The sequence below is a fragment of the Saimiri boliviensis genome, chromosome 8 (assembly GCF_048565385.1).
Source record: "Saimiri boliviensis isolate mSaiBol1 chromosome 8, mSaiBol1.pri, whole genome shotgun sequence".
NCBI classification, from domain to species: Eukaryota; Metazoa; Chordata; class Mammalia; order Primates; family Cebidae; genus Saimiri; species Saimiri boliviensis.
Window position 1 is genome coordinate 19,849,998 of NC_133456.1, and position 23,820 is coordinate 19,873,817.

At 46.3% G+C, this 23,820-nt stretch overlaps 1 protein-coding gene across 5 annotated transcripts in view; it reads right to left on the reverse strand.

Annotated features, from left to right (window-relative positions):
• Positions 1 to 1,191: 1,191 nt before the first annotated feature.
• The window catches only part of TMEM40 (transmembrane protein 40), a 39,955-nt gene continuing 17,326 nt past the window's right edge, over positions 1,192 to 23,820 (reverse strand). For 2 of the 5 annotated variants that reach the window (XM_074404067.1, XM_039477102.2), the window contains exons 2-12: positions 23,004 to 23,083; positions 21,895 to 22,032; positions 17,888 to 17,977; positions 15,979 to 16,032; positions 11,784 to 11,819; positions 11,371 to 11,403; positions 10,937 to 10,984; positions 10,000 to 10,071; positions 9,819 to 9,893; positions 8,774 to 8,836; positions 1,192 to 7,720 (exon numbers count right to left, since the gene is read on the reverse strand). In XM_074404067.1, coding sequence (XP_074260168.1) covers positions 7,701 to 7,720; positions 8,774 to 8,836; positions 9,819 to 9,893; positions 10,000 to 10,071; positions 10,937 to 10,984; positions 11,371 to 11,403; positions 11,784 to 11,819; positions 15,979 to 16,032; positions 17,888 to 17,977; positions 21,895 to 22,032; positions 23,004 to 23,076 — 702 coding nt within the window. In that variant the 5' untranslated portion in view covers positions 23,077 to 23,083 and the 3' untranslated portion in view covers positions 1,192 to 7,700. The remainder of the gene's footprint in view (positions 7,721 to 8,773; positions 8,837 to 9,818; positions 9,894 to 9,999; positions 10,072 to 10,936; positions 10,985 to 11,370; positions 11,404 to 11,783; positions 11,820 to 15,978; positions 16,033 to 17,887; positions 17,978 to 21,894; positions 22,033 to 23,003; positions 23,084 to 23,820) is intronic. The other 3 variants (XM_039477103.2, XM_074404068.1, XM_039477104.2) reach the window with 3 other exon arrangements.

A 23,820-nucleotide genomic window follows, 5' to 3' on the forward strand; every position in this document is an offset into this window, starting at 1 on the left:
CATACTTTGAACACAGCTTTCTTTGTTGCCCAGATACCAGAAAAATAATATTACATATGTTGATGAGATTTTTCTGAAGATTTAAAAATAAGAGAGAAATGTTGATGAGGATGTGGAGAAAAGAAAACCCTTGTAAACTGTTTTTGGGACTATAAATTGGTACAACCATTATGAGAAACCATGTGAAGGTTCTTCAAATAATTAAAAATAGAACTACTATATGATCCAGCAGTTCCATTGCTGGGTATATCCAAAGCAAATGAAACTGGTACGTGGAGGAGATGTAAGTCTCCATCAACAGTCAAATGTATAAAGAAAATGTGGTATATATACACAATTGAATATTATATTCAGCCTTAAAAAGGAAATGCCGTCATTTGCAAGAACATGGGTGAACCTGGAGGACATTATGTTAAGTGAAATAAGTCAGGCACAGAAATACAAATACTCCATGACCTCACTTATGTGTGGAATCTAAAAAAGCCTAACTCAGAAGTAAAGAGTAGAATGGTGGTTACCAGTGGCTGGGGTTTGGGGTTGGAAAGATGTTGATCAAAGGACATAAAATTTCAGTTAGATGAAGGAATAACTTGAGGCAATCCATTGTTAAACATGTTGACTATAGTTAATAATAGTGTTTTGACTGGAGGCAGTGGCTCACCCCTATAATCCCAGTACTCTGGGAGGCTGAGGCAGGAGGATCACTTGAGGCCAGGAGTTCAAGACCAGCCTACGTAACACGGCAAGACCCAGTCTCTAAAACAAAAAATAAAATGAGCTGGGTATGGTGGTTCATGCCTGTAGTTCCAGCTACCCGGGAGGCTGAAGCAGGAGGATTACTTGAGCCTAGGAGGTCAGAGCTGAAGTGGGCTATGATCACGCCACTGCACTGCAGCCTGGGAGACAAAGTGAGACCCTGTCCCTGAAAAAAATAATAATTACTAACAGTGTTTTGTATATTTGAAAATTGCTGAAAAATCAGGTTTTAAATGTTCTTAGGACAAAAAAATAAGTATATGAGGTGATGAATAGTTTGATTTAACTATTCCACAATGTATACACATAAATCAAGAACATGTTATACACCATAAATATATAATTTTTATTTGTTAATTTAAAAAATTAAAATAGAAGGTATACTCTTCTTTTAGATATCTTCTGCATTTTTTATATAAATGCAAGTGAGTAAAAATATAATGACTTTTCTTTCTTTCTTTGTTTTTTTGAGATGGAGTCTTACTCTGTTGCCCAGCATGGAGTGTGGTGGCACAATCTCGGTTCAGTGCAACTTGCACCTCCTGGGTTCAAGTAATTCTCCTGCCTCAGCCTCCCAAGTAGCTGGGATTACAGGCATGCACCACGATGCCTGGCTAATTTTTGTATTTTTAGTAGAGACGGGGTTTCGCCATGTTGATCGAACTCCTGACCTTAAGTGATCCACCCACCTCTGCCTTACAAAGTGTTGGGATTACAGACGTGCGCCACTACACCCAGCTAACTTTTCTTTTTTCTTTTTTTTGAAATGGGCTCACTCTATTACCCAGTCTAGAATGCAGTGGCGCAATCATGGCTCATTGTAGCCTTAATCTCCCAGGCTCAAGTGATCCTCCTGCCTCAATCTCCAGAGTAGCTGGGACCACATGTGCATGCCTAGCTAATTTCTAAAATTTTTTGTAGAGAACTCCTGGCCTCAAGTGATCCTCCTGCCTCAACCTCCCAAAATGCTGATATTATAGGTATGAACTACCATGGTCAACCTACTTCAGTTCTTTTAAATGAAAAGATTCACTTGCTGGATTTACCTATAGTCAGAAGATGTGAATCAACCAATACAAGATATAAGTTTAGAAAATATCTTGAACATTTCAGATACTCTACTAAGTGTATTACATGAATTAGCTCATTTAATCCCCAAAACAATCGGGCTAACATGACAAAGACTTGGTTATATTTAGGGTCCTCTAGATCATTGGTGATCATAGTGAGAGTGTCTTTATTGGCCTTGTGAGGGTGGAAAGCCACATTGCAAGGGCTGAGGAATGAATGGAAGGTGTGGAAAGGGATACTGAATGTATAGGTAGCTTCTTTAAAAAGTTTGGTTGTGAAAGTGAAGACTGAGGCTGGGCACTGTGGCTCATGCCTGTAATCGCAGCACTTTGGAAGGCTGAGGGGGGCAGATCACATGAGGCCAGGAGTTCAAGACTAGCTACTCGGGAAGCTAAGCCGCAAGAATTGCTTGAACCCAGGAGGCGGAGGTTGCAGTGAGCCGACATTGTGCCACTGCACTCCAGCCTGGGTGAAAGAGTGAGACTCTATCACAATTAAAAGTAATAATAATAAATAAAAGGAAAAAATAGAATGAAGACAGAGATAAAATAGACAAGATAGGGCAGGGATTTATATGTTTATAATTGTATTTCAGAAATTCTTTAGTATCAGATATTGGAAGAGAAGGTCCATCTCTTCTATGGAGGACGAGTGCTCCATAGATGATGTTTAAAAATTAATCACCAGTAATGGTTTGAAAAAAGAACCATGAAAGTACCTAACCAATAATCCTGCCTTCTTATTCTTTGAATCAGCTACCTTCTTTTCTGTGCGTTATTCTTTTTCCTATGCTTCTGTAGGCACTAAAGCTCTGCATCTTATACTATGCACATATTAAGTATTTCTTTTTCTTTTTCTTTTTCTTTTTTTTCCAAGATGGAGTCTTGCTCTGTTGCACAGGCTAGAGTGTAGTGGCGTGATCTCAGCTCACTGCAACCTCTGCCTCCCAGGTACAAGCAATTCTCCTGCCTCAGCCTCCCAAGTTGCTGGAATTACAGGTGTGTGCCACCACACCCAGCTAATTTTTGTATTTTTGTAGAGACAGGGTTTCTCCATGTTAGCCAGGCTGGTCTTGAACTCCTGACCTCGTGATCTGTCTGCCTCTGCCTCCCAAAGTGCTGGGATTACAGGTGTGAGCCACCAAGCCTGGCCCTAATGTTAAGTATTTCATAGTGGCATCTTCTCAGCCTGTTTTTTTCCTTAATCCAATGCCTAAAACACATCACTGGTTTATATACTGTAGGTTTAAGAGATCTATATTAATATTTTCCATTATTTTCATGTTATTTGCCTTCAAAAGTTCATCTATTTTTAAACCATTAATTCGTTTCCAAGCAGGTGGCACAACAACTGAAATCTTTTTCAGAGTCAGAGGCTTTGGTATATATTGTTAGAACCGCAAAGTTAATGGTTCTTTGTTCAGACACCTTATTAGCAACAGGCATCGCATCCAAATTTTAGTTATAATACAAATTAAAATAACTACTGATGGCAAAAAAAAAAAAAAAAAGAGCTACTAAAACATTTTAAATCACCACCTCCTATTTTTTGTTAAATGAAATTTTGGACAGTAAAATGGCAGGTCTTGTAGGAAGGTGATATTCCAACGCCCCATTAACAAAACACTTGAGCTCAGAGCTAGACAGCTCAGAGCTAATTTTGGAGCTCAGCAGTCAAAGCAAAAATTTTCAAAGGGATATCTGAGAAAAGGCAAGTCTTAAGTTTATATTATTTTGTTTAAACTCCATGTGTACAAAACTAAACTTAAACTTTTCCCACCTCATTATGCCAGAATTGCAGAGGGGTATCTTTTGTCACCCACACTGTGCACCAAGTCATCTTTGCTGTTCTTCTTGCCCTCATGCCTACCTCTTATAGGCTACTAAGCTCTGTCAATATTACCGTCAAAATGACCCTTGAATCTGTCCTTTGCTAGTCTCTCAGTATCTGCTCTTTCTTTGATCCTTTATTACCTACCCCTCAATTTGTGTTTTTCAGTTCCTTCTCTGTCACCCTTGCTAATCTATATCCAGCCCATTCCTGGATATTATTATCCTTTTAAAGCAAATGTAGGGCCGGGCACAGTGGCTCACGCCTATAATCCCAGCACTTTGGGAGGCTGAGGCGGCTGGATCACGAGGTCAAGAGATCAAGACCATCCTGGTCAACATGGTGAAACCCCGTCTTTACTAAAAATACAAAAAATTAGCTGGGCATGGTGGCGCATGCCTGTAATCCCAGCTACTCAGGAGATTGAGGCAGGAGAATCGCCTGAACCCAGGAGGCGGAGGTTGCGGTGAGCCGAGATCGCGCCATTGCACTCCAGCCTGGGTAACAAGAGTGAAAGTCTGTCTCAAAAAAAAAAAAAAAAAAAAATGTAATCATACACTAAAATATTCCCAGTTTTACCACTTGTGGCTCCTTATAGCTCGCAGGATAAAAATCAAAACTTCATCTACCCTTAGGTCCTTTACGCTGTGGCTCTGGTCCACCTTCCAAGTCATACTCTTTCTGCCCTCTATATGCCCCCTGGGTTTGAGTGAAGCTCAGCTGTTTTTTTTGTCTAATACAGCTCTTGCTTTCTTTCTTTTTCTTTACTCTGAATGCCAACTCTCTAACATTCTGGTACTTTCTGCCTTGCCTTGTAGGTCAAATTCCACCTCCTGCATTATTTTTCACAAGCGATTTTTTCCTTAGAATCACTATTATTTTATGCTTATTCCTCCTGTATCGCATCTGCCACTCTGTGTTGTAATTATGTATACCTGTCCTCTCTTTCCCTGGACTAATCACATCTTGCTCATATATTTTCTAACTCACAGGAAGGTACATGATGAATGTTTAATTATTCTCGGGTCTTGAGATTTAGTAACTAGTGAAGCATTCGTATGTGATTCCAGTCTGTAATGACGGAGCCCTATTGCTCCTCTACCCGGATAATTTTTGTATTTTTGGTAGAGACAGGCTTTGCCGTGTTGCCCAGGCTGGTCTCAAGCTCCTGAGCTCAAGCAATCCACCACCTTGGCCTTCCAAAGTGCTGGAATTACAGGTGTGAGCCACCGCACCCAGCCCCCATTTTTCTACATCTTGTTGACTCTGCCCGCCTGACCCTAAGAGGATTTGTGTTCCTGTCTGATGTAATAATGCCCATTGATTGAGCATCACCTCTGTACCAGAGTCTGTGCATAAGACTTTATTATCTCATGCAATTCTCAACATAACACTGTGAGGTGGGCACTGTTATGCTCCCATTGTACAGATGAGGACACTGAGCCTGGGAGAGGGGAGGACTTGACCAAAACCACAGCCAGTGCTGGGTGCAGTGACTCAAGCCTGTAATACCAGCACTTTGGGAGGCCGAGGCAGGTGGATCACCTGAGGTTAGGAGTTTGAGACCAGCCTGGTCAACATAGTGAAAACCCGTCTCTACTGAAAATACAAAAATTAGCCGGGCATGGTGGTGGGCACCTATAGTTCCAGCTACTTAGGAGGCTGAGGCAGGAGAATCACTTGAACGTGGGAGGTGGAGGTTGCAGTAAGCCAAGATCTCACCACTTTACTCCAGCCTGGGCGAAACAGGAAAACTCTTCAAAAAAAAAAAAGTTACAGCCAGGCAGTGGCAGAGCTGGCCACAGGGACCCATCATTCCCGTAAAATGAGGCTAACCACATTGTTCTCAAGTCAGGGAGTTCATACTTCTATTGTGAAAACTGTTTTATTTATACATTTAATAAATATTTGATCTGTGTACTCTGGGCTCCCTTTAAAGTAGGTTACAAACAAGAACTTGAAATCAAAACCTCAAAAGTTACCTTTCTGAGTTTTGAGGACAGCACAGCTGTGACCATCAAATACTCAGTCCAAGTTCAGGAGATCTGTCGTATAGCATGGTGACCATAATTAATAACAATGTATTGTACACTTGCAAAACAGTAAAAACAAGTGGGTTTTTATACTTGCAAGTATCTAATACATTGCAAATATACAGAAGATCATAAAAAGGATATGTGAGGTGATACATATGTTAATTAGCTTGATTTAGCCATTCCACATACTTCAAAACATGTACACTCTAAGTATACACAATTTTTATTTGTCAATTTTTTTTTTGAGGTGGAGTTTCACTCCTGTTGCCCAGGCTGGAGTGCAATAGTTCAATCTTGGCTCACCGCAATCTCTGCCTCCTGGGTTCAAGCGATTCTCCTGCCTCAGCCTCCAGAGTAGCTGGGATTATAGGCATGCACCACCACACCTATTTTGTATTTGTAGTAGAGATGAGGGTTCTCCATGTTGGTCAGGCTGTTCTTAAACTCCTGACCTCAGGTGATCTGCCCACCTCAGCCTCCCAAAGTACTGGGATTACAGGCATGAGCCACCACACCCGGCCAGCCTGGCCCTTTTATAAACAAATTTATTTTAGAGAGAAAGGGTCTTGCTCTGTCACCCAGGCTGGAGTGCAGTGGCTTGATCATACCTCACTGCAGCCCTGAACTCCTGGGCTCAAGCAGTCCTCCTGCCTCAGCCTCTTGAGTAGCTGGAACTACAGGTATGTACAGGTATGTGCCACCACATCTGGTCATTAAAAAAAAATTGTAAAGCCGGGCGCGGTGGCTCAAGCCTGTAATCCCAGCACTTTGGGAGGCCGAGGCGGGTGGATCACGAGGTCAAGAGATCGAGACCATCCTGGTCAACATGGTGAAACCCCATCTCTACTAAAAATACAAAAATTAGCTGGGCATGGTGGCGCGTGCCTGTAATCCCAGCTACTCAGGAAGCTGAGGCAGGAGAATTGCCTGAACCCAGGAGACGGAGGTTGCGGTGAGCCGAGATCGCGCCATTGCACTCCAGCCTGGGTAACAAGAGCGAAATTCCGTCTCAAAAAAAAAAAAAAAAAATTGTAAAGATTGTGGGGGGAGCGGGGGAGTCTCACTATGTTGCCCAGGCTGGTCTTGAACTCAGCTTCAAGTGACCCTTTGCCTGAGCCTTCCAAAGTGCTAGGATAACAGGTGTGAGCCCCCATGCCTGGCTGCCATTTTGTTTATGATGATCATTTTCCTGCCTTTTTATTGGGTGCAAAAAAAAAATGGTTTTAGTCCCCAGCATCTTACCTGCATCAGGTTCACCAGGGGGCCCCAGCCTGGTGGCTCCCTGCCTCAGGGCAGTGGACTATTCGTCCCTCCCAGATTTCTCTGTAGCACCTGAGAGCACACCCGTATAGTCTGGGATTTCAGAAAAACCATGAGCCCAGGGCTGGGTGTGGTGGCTCATGCCTATAATACCAGCACTTTGGGAGGCTGAGGTGGGTGGATCACGAGATCAAGAGATCAAGATCATCCTGCCAACATGGTAAAACCCCATCTCTACTAAAAATGCAAACATTAGCCAGGCGTGGTGGTGCATGCCTGTAGTCTCAAGATGCTGAGGCAGGAGAATTGCTTGAACCTAGGAGGCAGAGGTTTCAGTGAACCAGTATCATGCCACTGCATCCCAGCCTGGTGACTCCATCTCAAAAAAAAAAAAAAGAACCCAAACAGATTGATCACAGCTTGCAGAGCCCAGGGTCTCCTGCTGTCCTCTGAGAGCAGTGAACTTCCAGAATCTCCCTGCTGGTCCAGGTACTGTGAAGGCTCAGGCCCCACACCCACCCTCTGCCTTCCATCCTGGCAGCTGGGTTGCATAGCAGTACTGCCCAAATGATGCCCCTGCCAGGGCTGATGCTAACGTTCAGACTTCATGGAAGGAAAGGTGTTCTCTTTATTGGTCTGGCTTGGTCTCCTGCACGTCTCTCAGAATACTTCTCTGTGCTTGTGGGCTCAGGGGTTGCATTGGTGGTCACACTGGAGCCTGCCTCTGCTGCCCACCTGGCAGTGGCCTCAGTCAGTCTTCCTGAATCCTGGAAGGCAAAGGCCACAGGATGGGATGAGATTCTGAAAGCAGTCAGGCTTCATCCCCACCATCACCTCAGATGCCCAAGTACCCCTCACAGCTGGCATGATGTAATCATCCCAGAAGCCATGGGTCTCAGTGACCCACAGTCATAGCAGCTACTTTTGTTTTTCTTCGTTACATGGATTAAAGGAGACAGATATTTCCCAGCACAGCCACACAGCCGCTTGGCTTCTCTATTCGGAGGCATAAGGTGTGCACAGAGCTGTCAGTCAAGAAAGACAACATGCTTTCACCCAGCCAAGCCACTCAAGCTGTGTGACTGTGGGCAAGTCACTCCACCTCTCTGAGTAGGCAAGTACAGCCATGGAGAAGATCGCGTTTGGGGAAGTGCCAAGTTCTTTTTTTTTTTTTTTTTTTGAAACGGAGTTTCGCTCTTGTTACCCAGGCTGGAGTGCAATGGCGCGATCTCGGCTCACCGCAACCTCCGCCTCTGGGCTCAGGCAATTCTCCTGCCTCAGCCTACTGAGTAGCTGGGATTACAGGCATGCGCCACCATGCCCAGCTAGTTTTTTGTATTTTTAGTAGAGACGGGGTTTCACCATGTTGACCAGGATGGTCTCGATCTCTCGACCTCGTGATCCACCCGCCTCGGCCTCCCAAAGTGCTGGGATTACAGGCTTGAGCCACCGCGCCCGGCCGGGAAGTGCCAAGTTCTATAAGAGAATGAAGACTAACCAGACCCCTCTTACTTTTCTACTGTTTCACACTTCAGGCCTTTGCATCCATTCCCCACTTGATCTTCACAACACCCTGAAACATCATTGAAAAAAACTGTACCCTTGTGCAGCAGGAAAGTATTACACCCATTTTCCAGAGGGAGGAAACTGAGGCTACACGGCTCATCCAGGGTCACAGAACTAGTAAATTGGCAGAGGTAGGACTAGAACCAGGGTCCTCTGCCTCCAGGCTGTGTTTTTTCCTGTATGCTAAGCCTCTTTCTAAATGAAGACCCTGCTAGGGAGAAAAAGAGTGAACAAAGGAAAACTTTAAAAGTTACCTGTCAGCCTGAACTTCTGGAAGAGAGGGATGAAGCCTTGCAGGACGCTGTGGATACGGTACACTGCTCAGAAGCAAAGAAAAAAGTGAGTTAAGTTTGTGCCCCACAAGGGACACCTGGCCACCACTGGACAAGGGCTAACTCACGAAAACAAAGCTCTCATGGTGGAATTCCAGGCAGCAGCTTAAGCTTAGATAATGGCACTACAGTTATTATTACTAAAAACAACCACCGTGAACAGCAGGAAGAGTGGCAGGAAACTCACTTGCCAAATTCAGTTCCCAACTCCATTAACTAACTCGTTTTCAGTATCTGGCTAGTTCTATTTTACTTGCCACTTTTATATATTTATTTTATAGGCAGAGTCTTACTATGTTGCCCGGGCTGGATGAACTGTGGGCTGAAGCGATCCTCTTGCCCCAATCTCCTGATTAGCTGGAATTACAGATGTGTGCTCTGGGCCCAGCCTGTTTGCCACTGTTACTGTTGCATTGTATGGAGCTGCCCATTTTTCCTACAGGGTTTTGACAGTGACCTCACATTGACCTTGAAAGTGGTCAGGAAGAAAACATAAGCATAAGGAAAAAAAAATTTTTTTTTTTTTTTTTTGAGGCATAGTCTCACTCTGGTTCAGGCTGGAGTGCATGGCACAATCTAGGTTCACTGCAACCTCCGCCTCCCGGGTTCAAGTGATTCTCCTGCCTCAGCCCCAGTAGCTGGGACTACAGGTGCCTGCTACCATGCCCAGCTAATTTATTTTATATTTTTAGTAGAGACGGGGTTTCACCATGTTAGCCAGGATGGTCTTAATCTCCTGACCTTGTGATCCACCCGCCTTGGCCTCCCAAAGTGCCGGGATTACAGGCGTGAGCCACTGCGCCCAGCTGGAAATTTTTTTTTGAAAAGTCTAGATTGTGACTCTCTGGTCCATACTTGATTGAGTATGAAAATGAATATTTCTACCCACCACCTCTCCAAGAGACTCTGTGTGTGTGTGTGTGTGTGTGTGTGTGTGTGTGTGTGTGTGTATGTGTCAGGGGCTCACCTAGTCCGAAGTAGATGCCAACGGTTTCCAGGGAGGCGAAGGTGAGCAGGCCGACCCCAAGAGACATGAACCAGTCTGGAAGGGTAGTGAGGGAGGGAACGGTCAGCCTCCAGGTCATGATGCCTCTGCCCCTCCCCGCCATGTCACCCCCCTGCGTATTCCCCAGGGTGCCTCCCCTCACCTGTGTAAAAGTGATAACACACCAGCAAGGCCCCGATGGCAAAGCACAGGAGGACGAAATGGAAAAACTCATCTGTGAAGGCAGGAGGGGGAATCACTGTCTGCTGCTTTCTCTGTCTTTTTTTTTGGCAGGGCAGACAAGCTCTTGCTCTGTCACCCTGGGTTGGAGTGCAGTTGTGGGATCAGAGCTCATTGCAGCCTTGACGTCCTGAGCTGAAGCAATTCTCCTGCTTCAGCCTCACAAGTAGTGAGGCCTACAGGTGCATGCCATCACACCCAGCTAAGTTTTTAAATTTTTAGTAGAGACAAGGTCTCTCTATGTTGCCCAGGCTGGTCTCAAACTCCTGGCCTCAAGTAATCCTCTCATCTCAGCCTCCCAAAGTATTGGGATTACAGCTGTGAGTCACCATGCCTTGCCCCTCCCCTGCCTTTTTTTTCTATTTTTTAAATACAAAAAGTCTCTGTGTCAAGTACCAGTCTTTCCTTTTGCCACCCCCCCCATCCCCCAACTTCCTCCTGGAAGTCCCCATGGATTCCAGAGCAGGAGGGAGGTCCCTCCTGCTCTCGCTGCTCCTTTCCCAGAAAGGAGCTCAGCTGACCTGTAGCTCCCCATCCTGGCCACAAGGCCTGGAAGCCATTTACCATCTTAGTGACTGTGCATAGGAGAAAGAGCAGAGGACCAGGCCTCAAGCTCAGGCCACGCCACTCAAAAGATGTAAGGGCACTCCCCAAACCTGAACCTCGGTTTTCATATCTGCAAAATGAGAATGATTGTCCCACCCTCTGGAGGTGATGCTGAGCTGAGTAATGTGTAAACTGCAGGGCACACGACAGAGGTGGGCGATGATTACTGCTGTGCTAGGCCACCAGCCACATTTTACCCCCGGAAATCTAGCCAGACAGGAAAAAGCAGCTATGTTTTTGACCAAATTCCTTACCGTCTTTCTTTATATTCAGTCTTCTTAACTGAGAGGCCTCCACTTCTCCTTAGGAACAAGAGAGAGACGAGTGTTTAACTTTGATGCAAGATGGCAGGCGGCATTTCCTCTTCCCTGCCTCACTGAGAATTAATATCCTGGGTATTTCTTCCTGGGTCAGAGGGCACTCACTGCAGGACCTGTCAAGCCAAACTGTGAAGATGGGGATGCTGTCCTTGGAACCCCCACTGACCCCCTCCTCCTTCCTCAGGCCTGAGTCTGCCTTCCATTCCATTTCCCCTGCACTGGAGATCCCCCTTCTGAATCATAGTGACACTGGCTGGTGACAGCATTCCTGCTGGGAATAACCCACCCTCTCAGGCTGTCTGAGGTCCCAACCCATCGTCTGGAATCCAGACCCACTCTGGCTCTCCTATTTGGGCTTGTATATTTACCACTTGGTGGGTCAGAACCTCTCCTTCGGAGTCCTGGAAACAAGAAACTCAACATTAGTGCCCAACCCAGCTTGGGGTACTTAACAGGGGCCTCTACTCTGGGGAAGGCTATAGGTGACCTAAAAATATATCCCCATGGAATTCTGCAGCCCCCAAGGGATCCTTCTCTCTATTGATGACTGGTTGTAATCTCCTTGCGTCTTGCTGGGACACCTTTCCAGGCTCCCCAGGCTCCCTGCTTCATGACGCAGCTTGCCCAGGCTGCTTGACGAGCCTACGCTCAGTGGACCCTGGGCTCCTGCTGCTCACAGCCAGGTACCCCAACAGGAGCTGGCTTTCTTGGGGGAGACTTGATGCCTAGACCAGGCTCAACATGAGCTCCAAAGACCTCGCTCCCCTAACTGGACACTCACCTGATTCCCCAGAGGGTACCACCTCTCCAGGAGCATCTGCGCAGAAAGGAAATCAGTGATCATAAACCCATGATCCTCTGGGGAGGGAGAAGTCACGCTTCAGGGAAGGTGGATTCTGCTCCGAGACTTTCCACTTAATCTAGAGTGGGCCAGGTGGGGAATGGAGCTGGCTGGAAGGTTCCTGTTCCAACTAAAGGGACAACCACGACCCACCAGCCCCAGAAAGCTGCTGTAGGAATGCCTGCCCACTCTGACAAGTCTGTCAATTCCCCATGAAAAGCCAGGTTTTCAGGTAAACTTCCTGAGTATAATGAAGTTTGGCAACTCTTATATTCCATGAATGAAAATGCTATTGCTGTGAGACATGACATTATTTTATGTGCAACTATGTAAGAAAAATCCCTGCCAGGTATAAGTAAGTTGCCAGTGATTTTTTTTAAAAAAATAGAGATAGGGTCTTGCTATGTTGCCCCACCTGGTCTTGAAGTCCTGGGCTCAAGCAATCTGCCCACCTTGACTTCCCAAAGTGCTGGGATTATAGTCACGAACTATGGCGCTTAGCTCTGCCAGTGATTTTTAAGATGCATCTTGGGCTGGGTGCAGTGGCTCACGCCTGTAATCCAGGTGGAGGCCAAGGTGGGCAGATCAGCTGAGGTCAGGAGTTCAAGACCAGCCTGACCAACATGGTGAAACCCCGTCTTTTTAAAATAAATAAATAAAAATAAAAATAAAAGATGCATCTTGATTTCAGAAATATTCAAATGTGAAAAAAAATGTGATATAGAATTGAAGAAATATATTCACATTCATAATTTTATTTTAAAAATTTATTTATTTAGAGACGGGTTCTCTCCCTGTCACCCAGGTTGCAGTCAATGGTGCAATCATGACTCACTGCAGTCTCAAACTCTTGTGCTCAAGTGATCTTCCTGCCTCAGCCACCCAAGTAGCTGGGATTACAGGCGTGAGCCACCATGTCTGACTCTCACAATCATAATTTTATTTATTTACTTATTTATTTATTGGAGACACAGTCTTACTCTGTCACCCAGGCTGGAGTGTAGTGGTGTGATCTCAGCTCACTGTAACCTCCACCTCCCTAGTTCAAGTGATTCTCCTGCCTCAGACTCCTAAGTAGCTGGGATTACAGATGTGTGCCACAACGCCCAGCTAATTTGTATATTTTTAGTAGAGACAGGGTTTTGTCATGTTGGCCAGGCTAGTCTTGAACTCCCAACCTCATGATCTGCCTGTCTTGGCCTTCCAAAGTGCTGGGATTACAGGTGTGAGCCACCGTGCCCAGCCACACAATCATAATTTTAAAAAAGCATTCTGTGTGGGCCAGGTGCAGTGGCTCACACTTGTAATCCCAGCACTTTAGGAGGCCAGGGTGGGTAGATCACTTGAGGCCAGGAGTTTGAGATCAGCCTGAGCAACATGGTAAAACCCTGTCTCTACCAAAAATATAAAAATTAGCTGGGCATGGTGGTACACGCCTGTCGTCCCAGCTTCTCAGGAGGCTAAAGTAGGAGAATCACTTGAGCCCGGGCAGTGGAGGTTGCTGCAAGCTGAGATGGCACCATTTATACTCCAGCCTGAGCAACAGAGGGAGACCTCATCTCAAAACACAAAAAATAAAAAACAAATCTCCCCACTCCGCCAAAAAAAAAAAAAAAATTCTGTGAGCCAGATAGAAAGCATGTGCCCACATGGGCCACCCATTTGCATGTACCTGCTCCAGGCTATCCAGATGCAGGTGATGATACCTGCTGCCTTTTACCCACAGAACTCTGGACTAGACTGGCAACTCCAAGCTCATGCCATCTTGGTGGCTTCCAGACCTACCAGGCTCCGAGCATGTGGTAGCCAAGCTGGCTTGCACACCTTGCTTGATCCATGGCTCCCAGCCTGATTGCTGAGCCACTTGTCTGGGCTGCCGAGGGTGAGTTGAACCCTAAAGACCTGAGCTGCCATCTCTGCATTAATCCAGTCCTGAGTGTCCTTCCCATACCATTCACCATGTGGTTTTTGGTGCCTGTTCTAGTTCCCCGGTGGCCCTCTTATCTTCTTCCCCTCAAGGGCAGACAGGCAATTCCATGATCTTTCTACCATCAGGCCCCAACTTCCGTACGTTTCCTATCCCTCAGGGCAGCCCCAGGACACAAACACCACAAGGGGCACTTAGCATGGGACGATAGGCACTCAGCACACTGAACACCATCTGCAAAGGGACCAGAGGGGCCAATACGGAGATGCAGAGAACACACCAAGGACAACATGAAATGAGACTCAAGCAATGCGATTTACTAAGCACCTCTAATGTCTGGGGGAAAGAAGTCATTCATGAATAAGTGACAGTATCTACATTTCCTACGGTGAATATGAATTAGGTAATAAGAAAAATATTTTATAATATGCATAAATCTCACAGTTTATCTTATTTTATAGCCAGTAGAACCTTTCTTAAATTACTTATGTGATGAACAACTTTTCTAAACCAAGTTATACTTGTTGTTTTTTTTTTAACAAAAAAAGGAAGAAAGGAAAGAAAGAAAGAAAAGGAAGGAAGGAGAAAGAAAGGAAGGACCAGGTGCAGTGACTCACATCTGTAATTCTAGCACTTTGGGAGGCCAGGGTAGGAGGATCACTTGAGCTCAGTAGTTGGAGACCAGCCTGGGCAACATGGCAAAACTTTGTCTCTGTTAAAAACTACAAAAAACTAGCCAGATGTGGTGGCACACACCTATAGTCCCGGCTACTGGGAGATTGAGGTGGCAGGATCACCTGAGCCCAGGAGGCTGAGGCTACAGTGAGTCGTGATCACGCCACTGCACTGTAGCCTGAACAACAGAGAGAGATTCTGTCGCCAAAAAAATAAAAAAATACCCACAATACAGATTACCCAGAGGCAGCCATTGGTTGTATTGGATACACAACAAATGAAGTCTTTTCTTTAGCATATACATAAGGGTTTTCCAGTTTTACTTAGGTTATTACCCGGCATTAGGAGACTATGTAGATTTTGGAAACACTGGATTAAACATAGATATAAAGGCTTTCTTTTTTGGGGGGGGACGAAGTTTTGGTCTTGTTACCCAGGCTGGAGTGCAATGGCGCGATCTCGGCTCACCGCAACCTCCGCCTCCTGGGTTCAGGCAATTCTCCCGCCTCAGCCTCCTGAGTAGCTGGGATTACAGGCATGCGCCACCATGCCCAGCTAATGTTTTTGTATTTTTAGTAGAGACGGGGTTTCACCATGTTGACCAGGATGGTCTCGATCTTTCGACCTCGCGATCCACCCGCCTCAGCCTCCCAAAGTGTTGGGATTGCAGGCGTGAGCCACCGCGCCCGGCCGATATAAAGGCTTTCTTATCTGATAGTGTGCATTTGTCATATTTTTTTTTTTTTTTTTTTTTTTTTGAGACGGAGTTTCGCTCTTGTTACCCAGGCTGGAGTGCAATGGCACGATCTCGGCTCACCGCAGCCTCCGCCTCCTGGGTTCAGGCAATTCTCCTGCCTCAGCCTCCTGAGTAGCTGGGATTATAGGCACGCGCCACCACGCCCCGCTAATTTTTTGTATTTTTAGTAGAGATGGGGTTTCACCTTGTTGACCAGGATGGTCTCGATCTCTTGACCTCGTGATCCACCCGCCTCGGCCTCCCAAAGTGCTGGGATTACAGGCTTGAGCCACCGCGCCCGGCGCATTTGTCATATTCTTTGGCAAAAGAGTTCATTCTACAAGTTCTATTTCACCCTAGTGCCAGGTTGACGCCTCCTCATTGTAGTAATCAGGGCATTGGAAATAATTATACTGTAAAACGGGTATTGTGGAGATCAGATCCTTAATTTTTCATTGTATGTTGAAACAGCTCAGTATTCCAAGAGAGGGGGTACCAAGCATGTCCCATTCTGCTGGTTGAGGAGCTGAGGCCCAGAAAGGTGGGTGACTCTTCATGGTCACCCCGTAAGTCAAGGTTATAGCTCAGAAGGAAATGCAGGATTTCCTCAAGACAGTCTCATGGCGGAAAGTACCCCCACCCCTACCTGCCAATGTTATAACCACCCAACTCGCCACATCCTCTGTATTTGCCTGGGACTTTTCAGCTCATGAAACATCCTCATGACCTGGTTTCTGCCCAGCAAAGCCCTCCTTTCCTTCATCTCTTTTCTCCAAAGCCACTGGGCATCTGATTACCTCCATAGAGTTGAAGCTCATTCTTCAAAATGTCATGCTCCCCATGGCTAGGACCTGGATGGAGACAAACCCCTTAATCAGCACACCCCAAACACAGTGACCCAGGCCTCTTCCATCTCCCATGACTTTGAAGCTTAAGAAGTACCACAGTCCTCGTGCAGGAGGTGAGGTGGGGGGTGGCCTTCAAGAGGCAAGACAGCACAAGTACCTTTCCTTTGCACTCCCTGATGCCCCCAGAACTTCCAGAGGTGACCACATTCAGAAAGCACTCAAGACCTGAGAGGACCCGGACCTTGCTCAAGGTTAATAGAGGGTATCTATTGGGTGCTAGCATGCACCAACACTGTACAAAAAGTGATTTATATTTAATACTTCATTTGCTCCTCACGGACACCCTATGAAGAAGATAGTAGTACCTACTCCACCCATTATACAGATGAGGACACTGAGGCTCAAAAAGATAAATTATTCCTATAATCCAAGCAATTTGGAGGCCAAGGCAGGTGGATCACCTGAGGTCGAGAGTTCAAGACCAGCCTGACCAACATGGTGAAACCCTGTCTTTGTTAAAAAAAAAAAAAAAAAAAAAAAAAAAAAAAAGTTAAATTATTTTCCCAAAGTCACATAGCCAGTAAGTGGCAACACCACCAGGTCTATTGCCTAAGCCTGCATTTCTGATCTCGTTTATGAAATAGAACCCAGAGAAATAGAACCCGGAGCTCAGCTCTAGCCTTATGGGCAGCACTTATTAAACACCTTCTGTGTGCCAGGTTCTATACTAGGCAATTCAGCCCTTTTCCGTGTGTTCTTTCCTTCCTACGAAATTCGTCTTCTTTTGCAAAAATTATTTCCTTCTGGTTGTAAAAATAGAACGTGCTCGGCCGGGCGAGGTGGCTCATGCCTATAATCCCAGCACTTTGGGAGCCTGAGGCAGGTGGATCACCTGAGGTCAAGATCAGCCTGACCAACATGGAGAAACCCCATCTCTACTAAAAATACAAAATTAGCCAGGTGTGGTGGCATATGCCTGTAATCCCAGCTATCGGGAGATTGAGGCAGGAGAATGGCTTGAACCCGGGAGGTAGAGGTTGCGGTGAGCCGAGATTGTGCCGTTGCACTCCAGCCTGGGCAACGAGCAAAACTCTGTCTCAAAAAAATAAAATAAAATAGGCCGGGCGCGGTGGCTCAAGCCTGTAATCCTAGCACTTTGGGAGGCCGAGGCGGGTGGATCACGAGGTCAAGAGATCGAGACCATCCCGGTCAACATGGTGAAACCCCGTCTCTACTAAAAATACAAAAAATTAGCTGGGCATGGTGGCGCGTGCCTGTAATCCCAGCTACTCAGGAGGCTGAGGCAGGAGAATTGCCTGAGCCCAGGAGGCGGAGGTTGCGGTGAGCCGAGATCGCACCATTGCACTCCAACCTGGGTAACAAGAGTGAAACTCCGTCTCAAAAATAAATAAATAAATAAAATAAAATAAAATAAAATAAAATAAAATAAAACATGATCATTGTAAATTATTTGTAGTATTGGACAGTTCAAAAAAGAGAAAATAAAAATCACAATTCTACTACCCTGAGATAACCACTATTAACATTTTGGCATTTTTCCTTTCACTCTTGATTATAACCATATATGTCTGAATTTTTATGAAGCATATATGAGATGGAATTAATTCTATGATTTGGCATCTTTCTTTTTCACTTCAGCGATAGATGAAGAGCAGAGTTGTCACCAGGACAGAGTAAAGCATCATTTATCTAGTCTGCTGCTGTCAGGCTACTTCCTATTTTATCCTGCCGTAAACAATGCTGTGAAGAACATCTTCACACAGGCAGGCTCAGTCCCACTGAGAAACTCAACAGTGAGCAAGTGGGCAAGAGAAAAATGGTAAGGCCAATTGCCTACCGGGTGAGCCGTTCCCGTTGGGGTGTCCAGCCCCCCGTCTCCATCGACGTTTTCCATTTGCTCTGGGGTGCTCATCCTCATCACTGCTGTCTGCAGGGAACAAACACAAGCTGTAGGAGAAGCTCAGCCTGGACTGAGCTGGGAATGCATTTATTCTCATGGCCATTCTCAGAATTTACTTTATGCGAAGAGTGTGGTTTGGTGGGAGGAACTCTGATTTGGGGACTGAGACCCACCACTCACTTTCTTTTTTTTTGTGAGACGGAGTTTCGCCCTTGTTACCCAGGCTGGAGTGCAATGGCGTGATCTCGGCTCACCACAACCTCCACCTCCTGGGCTCAGGCAATTCTCCTGCCTCAGCCTCCTGAGTAGCTGGGATTACAGGCACGTGCCACCATGCCCAGCTAATTTTTGTATTTGTAGTAGAGACGGGGTTTCACCATGTTGACCAGGATGGTCTCGATCTCTTGACCTCGTGATCCACCCGCCTCGGCCTCCCAAAGTGCTGGGATTACAAGCTTGAACCACCATGCCCGGCCTCTCTTTTCTTTATAAATTAAAAAAAAAAAATAGCCATGGCAGAAAGACTCACTGTTCATTGCTATTGTCCCTAGTACCTACCACAAAGACTGGCACATACTTGGTGCTCCGTAAATATTTGTTAAATAAACGTAAGGAATAGATTAATATGTTTTGGGTGGTTATTTCTGGGTAAGAGAGCAAAGGGTGATTTATTTTCCCCTATTTCTTTCCCCTGTATGCTGTGTGTTTTCCACAATGTGCCTATGTATAATCTTTTACAGTTGAAAACAAAACTTCATCTAAAAACAACCGGATTACAACAGGTTACGTGGGAGAGAGGCGCTGGGTGTGACTATGAGCGAGGGTCCTGCATGTGAGGACGGCAGGGCTGCAGTGAGGTGCCCAGGCGTGGGCCCCTGTTGTAACGGGTCACTGTCCAGGCCTGAAAAACAGGCAGTCATGTTCTGGCAGTGTTCCATTTGGCTAATTTCAGCTGGTCCCATGTGTGAGGTAGAGACTCCAGGGCGCCTGGGTGCCAGGGATTATGATCACATGGGAGGCATTTTGGGAGGAGCAGCACTCCTCGAGGGACAACCAGAACCAGAGGACAGAACACTCCTTCCTGCCCAGGGAGGAGAAACAAAGGGACAGGCAGCAGCCCTCTCCCCTGCGCCTGGAAGCCCTTCTTCCAGAGCCAAACCTGGTCTGTGGTGGGCTTTCGTGTTTTCGCATTTTTTTTTTTGTTTGTTTGTTTTTAAATGGGGAGGTAGCTTCCTTTCCAGTGCCACGAGGAGACTCGCTACAAACAGACCCGCGGGGCCATCGACCACTCTCCCGCCTCTGCTGAAATGATCATTGATTCTGTGGCTTTGGGCCTCGGTCTCGGCATTTGCAACATGAGGGCCTAAGACCAGGGCTTTTTTTTTTTTTTTTTTTTTCCTTCCAGCCCAGAGAAACTTTCATCAAATGAAATCTTAAGGCCAAGCCCACGGCATAACATATATCATAGTCCAGGAGCTCTGGCTGAGGAGGGTAGCCTCCCAGATCCCACAAAGACCTGCCATGTTGGCTACTAAGCTCTCATACAGCAGGTCAGTTGGCCTCTGTGCCTCAGTTTTCTTACCTGCAAAATGGGAATGTTATTTGTACCTTCCTTTACGGGTTGCTGTGAGAATTGAGTTATTATAGGCAAATGCTTAGAATAGTTCCCAGCACAGCGTAAGCACTCAATAAATGTGACTGCTTCTACTCCTATAAATTCAGCCTTACATTTTGAATTTAAAAAATACAAATGAAAGAACATTGTACTGTTTCTTGGAGAATAATGTGGTTATTTGTAATCAAGAAGCTATTGGAGGTCAGGTGCAGTGGCTCATGCCTGTAATTCCAGCACTTTGGGAGGCCAAGGCGGGCAGATCACCTGAGGTCAGGAGTTCAAGACCAGCCTGGCCCACATGGAGAAACCCTGTCTCCACTAAAAATACAAAAATCAGTCAGGCACGGTGGCAGGTGCCTATAATCCCAGCTAATTGGGAGGCTGAGGCAGGAGAATCACTTGAGCCCAGGAGGCAGAGGTTGCAGTGAACTGAGATTGCCCCACTGCTGTACTTCAGCCAGTGATAGGGCAAGACTCTGTTAAAAAAAAAAAAAAGGCTTGGCATGGTGGCTCATGCCTGTAATCCCAGCACTTTGGGAGGCTGAGGCAGGCAGATCACGAGGTCAAGAGATTGAGACCATCCTGGCCAACATGGTGAAACCTTGTCTCTACTAAAAAAAAATACAAAAATGAGCTAGGCCTGGTGGCCGGCGCCTGTAGTCCCAGCTACTCAGGAGGCTGAGGCAGGAGAATTGCTTGAACCCAGGGGGCAGAGGTTGCAGTAAGCCAAGACCGTGCCACTGCACTCCAGCCTGGCACCTGGCGACAGAATGAGACTCTGTCTCAAAAAAGAAAAAAGATGATTTTGAAGATGTCATTCCTTTAAACCTACTAAAGTACTTATTTGTAGGGAATCAATACTTAGGACCTGATTTGTACAAAAATCCAAAAGACAAAAGCTTTCGTACAAGGACACTCATGAGCATGATCAAGCTGGGAGGGGAAAGATCGTAACACGACAATTATTTTCAGAGCTTTTAGGCCGGGCACGGTGGCTCACGCCTGTAATCCCAGCACTTTGGGAGGCCGAGGCGGGTGGATCACGAGGTCAAGAGATCGAGACCATCCTGGTCAACATGGTGAAACCCTGTCTCTACTAAAAAAAAATACAAAACATTAGCTGGGCATGGTGGCACGTGCCTGTAATCCCAGCTACTCAGGAGGCTGAGGCAGGAGAATTGCTTGAACCCAGGAGGCGGAGGTTGCGGTGAGCCAAGATCGCGCCATTGCACTCCAGCCTGGGTAACGAGTGAAACTCTGTCTCAAAAAAAAAAAAAAAAAAATTAGCTGGGCATGGTGGCGCGTGCCTGTAATCCCAGCTACTCAGGAGGCTGAGGCAGGAGAATTGCCTGAACCCAGGAGGCAGAGGTTGAGGTGAGCCGAGATCGCGCCATTGCACTCCAGCCTGGGTAACAAGAGCGAAACTCTGTCTCAAAAAAAACAAAAAAACAAAAAAACAGAGCTTTTACTATGGTCTGTGTGCTAAGACTTCACCTGTATAACAAATTCAATCCTAACAAGAATCCCATGAGGTATTAAGTATTGCTATCATCCCCATCTTATAGAAGAGGGTACTGAGGCAGCCAGGGGTCGAGCAGTTGACCCAAGGACATGTAGCTAGTTAGTGGCAAAGACAGGATTTGAACCTGTAACACATGCTTTGACTATGGCACTGGGGTGTGCCTAATAAACCTAAGTTACTTTACAGGAGATGCAGCTACTCGAGGGGCTGTTTGGTAAACATTAAAAATAGCTACAGAGGTATTCCAGGATAACGTGACAGAAAGCTTGGGATAAGATGGAGAAAATTTTAAATGGAGAACAAATTGCCTGTATGATCAATTATAACTGTGTACATGGAAGCACGTGTAGACAGATGGGCTCTAGAAGAGAATGTGAAGGAACAGTATTGGCGTTTCAAGTACTTCAATGATCTGAAGTATGGGGGGTTGTTTCCCCATGTAAATGTTTTTCTTTTTTCTTTTTTTCTTTTTTTTTTTTGAGACAGAGTTTCGCTCTTGTTACCCAGGCTGGAGTGCAGTGGCGCGATCTCGGCTCACCGCAACCTCCGCCTCCTGGGTTCAGGCAATTCTCCTGCCTCAGCCTCCTGAGTAGCTGGGATTACAGGCACGCGCCACCATGCCCAGCTAATTTTTTGTATTTTTAGTAGAGACGGGGTTTCACCATGTTGACCAGGATGGTCTCGATCTCTGGACCTCGTGATCCACCTGCCTCGGCCTCCCAAAGTGCTGGGATTACAGGCTTGAGCCACCGCGCCCGGCCAATGTTTTTCTTGAATAATATACATATATTTAAATATTTGCTATACCTGAAGAAGAGGAGGAGGAAGAGGAAGAGGAAGATGAGGAGGAAGAGGAAGAAGAGGAAGAAGACTTGTCTCTCTCATACTGTTCTTGGGAAAAGAGTCCAGCCTTCCCATCTTGCTTGTGGAAATCTGTCTCTCCATCTGCAAGGCACACAGAGGCCAGGGGATGAGTGTTTCCCATCCTTCCCACCCCAGGGACCACCCAGCCCTCTCCAGGGTTCTACTTGGACTTGGGGAGCCAAGAAGGACTGGATTATCTTCCCAGACATCTAGGGCCAATGCAACAAGGAGACCAAGGCTCTCAGAGATGCTGGGGCTCAAGGAAGGCTCAGTACAGAGATTTATCTGAATATGGATTCCAGAAAAGGGGTTTCTTTTTTTTTTTTTTTTTTTTTTTTTTTGAGACGGAGTTTCGCTCTTGTTACCCAGGCTGGAGTGCAATGGCACAATCTCGGCTCACCGCAACCTCCGCCTCCTGGGCTCAGGCAATTCTCCTGCCTCAGCCTCCTGAGTAGCTGGGATTACAGGCACGTGCCACCATGCCCAGCTAATTTTTTGCACTTTTAGTAGAGACGGGGTTTCACCATGTTGACCAGGATGGTCTCGATCTCTCGACCTCGTGATCCACCCGCCTCGGCCTCCCAAAGCTGGGATTACAGGCTTGAGCCACCGCGCCCGGCCAGAAAAGGGGTTTATAAGCTTCCTACCCTGCCCCAGAGACAGCTAGACTCTGTAGTTGTCAATTTAGGATCCTCTGTAAATTACAGTCAAGATGGTGTGTTATCAAGCCCTAAACCTTCCCATTCCCCATTCTGGGGTCACACAAGACCCTCTCCACCTTCTGGGGGTGCTCCCTAGTGTCAGCCCAAGCCCCAGAGTCTTCTTGAGATTTGGTGAGCAGCTGAGGGTCCCCATCACTAGACAGCACAGGAGGACAGACTGGACCATGCACATGTGTGTGTGGATGTGTGTAAAATGACCACTTCTCCATTTCGACTGTGATTTGAGGCCCTGTGCAACGTGAGCTGAGCAGGGTCTTCTTCTGTCCCTTCTACTTTTGGACTCTACCTCCCATTTGGCTTTGCCCAGAGGATCAGAGAAGGCAAACATACAGTCTAGATCTTCCGTTTCTCCGTGGACTCGACTGTTGTCTTGAGGCTGGGAGGAGGATCCTGAAGTCTCCATGGCTTTCCTTGGAGGAATAACAATAGTCAGTAGTTAATATTACCTTAGTTAGTATCTTAATATATAAAGAGCTTAGCAATTGAATCAGAAAAAGACAAACACTCAACATTCAAAAGAATAAGAAAAATAATTAACAAAAAAATGGTAGTTCTGTTAGCAAACAAGAAGGCCAGGGGCAGTGGAGGGAGGAGAGTCAACGAAGTGGGGAATCAGGGTGGTAGGTATTGACCAGACAACTAGCGGGGGGCAGGGGGCTTCAGGAAGTCAGTTTTTATCTGTGTCTGGAAAGTCAGGTGCAAATCTTTTTCTTTTCTTTTCTTTCTTTCTTTTCTTTTCTTTTTTTTTTTTTTTGTTGTTGTTGTAAAGAGGGTGTCGCTATGTTGCCCAGGCTGGTCTTAAACTCCTGGTCTCAAGCAATTCTCCCACCTTGGCCTCCCAAAGTACCGGGATTACAGGTGTGAGCCACCATGACTAGCCTCGGTACAATTTTGACAGGAATGCATTTGAAGTTGGTGAACCGACTTCAATCACACAAAAAAGGCCAACATCCAGGAATGACCAAGCAAAAAGGCAAGGGAGCCCTGGGCCCCAGCGGGCCTCACACACAGAGAGCCACCTGCCACCTCTGGACAGCTACATGCACAGGAAAGAAGTTTGTTTGTTTGTTTGTTTGTTTTTGAGATGGAGTCTCACTCTGTCACCCAGGCTGGAGTGCAGTGGCACAATCTCGGTTCACAGTAGCCT